Source organism: Heteronotia binoei, chromosome 6 (genome assembly GCF_032191835.1).
Source record: "Heteronotia binoei isolate CCM8104 ecotype False Entrance Well chromosome 6, APGP_CSIRO_Hbin_v1, whole genome shotgun sequence".
NCBI lineage: Eukaryota > Metazoa > Chordata > Lepidosauria > Squamata > Gekkonidae > Heteronotia > Heteronotia binoei.
In genome coordinates this window covers 95,552,332-95,553,881 of record NC_083228.1, presented here as the reverse complement: position 1 = coordinate 95,553,881, position 1,550 = coordinate 95,552,332, and the positions used below count along the sequence as shown (strand labels likewise).

General features: G+C 52.6%; 1 protein-coding gene across 1 annotated transcript; it reads right to left on the bottom strand.

Moving 5' to 3' along the window:
* Positions 1-619: 619 nt before the first annotated feature.
* Positions 620-1,207, bottom strand: LOC132574331 (protein Tob2-like). Its single transcript, XM_060242694.1, has one exon. The coding sequence runs from the start codon at positions 1,205-1,207 to the stop codon at positions 620-622; it is 588 nt and encodes a 195-aa protein (XP_060098677.1).
* Positions 1,208-1,550: the final 343 nt, after the last annotated feature.

Sequence of the window (1,550 nt, the reverse complement as noted above, 5' to 3'; positions counted from 1 at the left end):
TCCTCTCCCTCTCTCCCGAACCTGGGGAGGGGTGGCTGGACACTCATCGGGGTAGAAATTCATGCGGTGGCCAATTCCGTGGTGCCAGGCACGCCCGTCGCGTAACAGGGGTGGTTGCATACTTCTTGGTGGGCCTTGGGATTGGAGACCAACTTGTTCTAGTCCATCCTGAGGTTCTCCGCCTTCACCATGGGCCTCCTTTCTCGTTGCGAGGTTTTCCTGGGCATCTCGGAACTCCAGGGCATCATTCAACTTCTTGAACATCATAAACCGGTCCCACCCCTTGATCTCAAGGTTGTATGTACCTTTGTAATTGCTGAAGGCTCTCACAGCATGCTTCTTCTTCTTGGACTCGTTCTTGGTTGGAGCCCTTGCCTTCTTGGGTTGGCCCCTACGAGGGATTGCTGTCTGGGAACCATCTTCTGCTGGCTCATGATTCCCATCAGAGCAGACCTCAGCCTGGGGTTCTTGCACGACTCCCGGTGGAGGGGCTGGTGACACTTTCTCCGCCATTCTCCCAGGCCGTTGACGCCTTAGAAAAAGGTAAAAAGTGAAAGCCTGTCCAAATAAGTGTCCTGGCAGCCTGCCTCACTTAGGCGAGCTCTTGCTTCCCAACCTCTTATTTTGCTGGGTGAACAATGCCCCAACTCAACTTTCTGTGGCTTTTCTTCACTTTAGTGGAGCCAAACCTGGTAGCTGCAAAAGTCACGGCGGTAAAGGTCGGACTAAGAGACTGGCCAGAAGATGGAGGTGGAGGGCTGGACAAAACGGTATTCTGACTTCTAGTGGGGACAAACGCCTGGGCTTCAGGGTTGAGCCCACTTCTGCTTCTCTTGTCTGCTATGCTGCAACCCCTACTGTCCTTCAGGTACACAGTCTCGATTGGCCCTTCTCCCCCAAATTGGTAGGAAACTTCAAATGGGTCAATCCACACAGTCAACTCTGCAGGGATACTGGCCTGCACATCCTCTGCAGTCAATCCACTTCTCTTGGCTGCCAGTTGCACTATAGGATCTATTACCTTCCCAAGGTGCACACAACGATAGCCTGAACCCTGCAAAGGCTTCTCTGGGTACCAGTGGCCCTCATATTTCTTCTGTAGCAGCTGTCCTAGCTCTTCTCCAAACTGGTCAACCCGTCTCCGGGGGAGCTTGTTATACAGGTGGAAGGTGATGAAATGCAGAGCAGCCTTGATCTCAGGACGCATACTCCGTTTTCAACAACCAGGCTCAAATCACTTCACTTATGAGCTTGGTCATGGCTCGGAAGTGGGGAAAGGACATCCGATGGCGTCAGATGGCTGAGGGGGTTTCCACATAGCTGATGGGGACTTCCTCTGAAAGGTAAGCTGACCAGAGGCAGAGGACTTGCTTCTGGAGTACTTCTCTCTAGGGAGGGCCCATAGATCTGGAATTCTTCAATTTTCAGCCACTAAAGGGGCAAGGGTGAAGTCTAAACGAGTCTAGGTGGCAAAAAGACTGGGAGCCTTGCATTGGGCCTAAACCCAGCTCCCTGCCAGGGGCAGCAACAAACACTGCTCAATACCTCAA

Coding starts and splice junctions, on each gene's coding strand:
- LOC132574331 (XM_060242694.1), bottom strand. CDS start 1,207: ATGCGTCCTGAGATCAAGGCTGCTCTGCATTTCATCACCTTCCACCTG.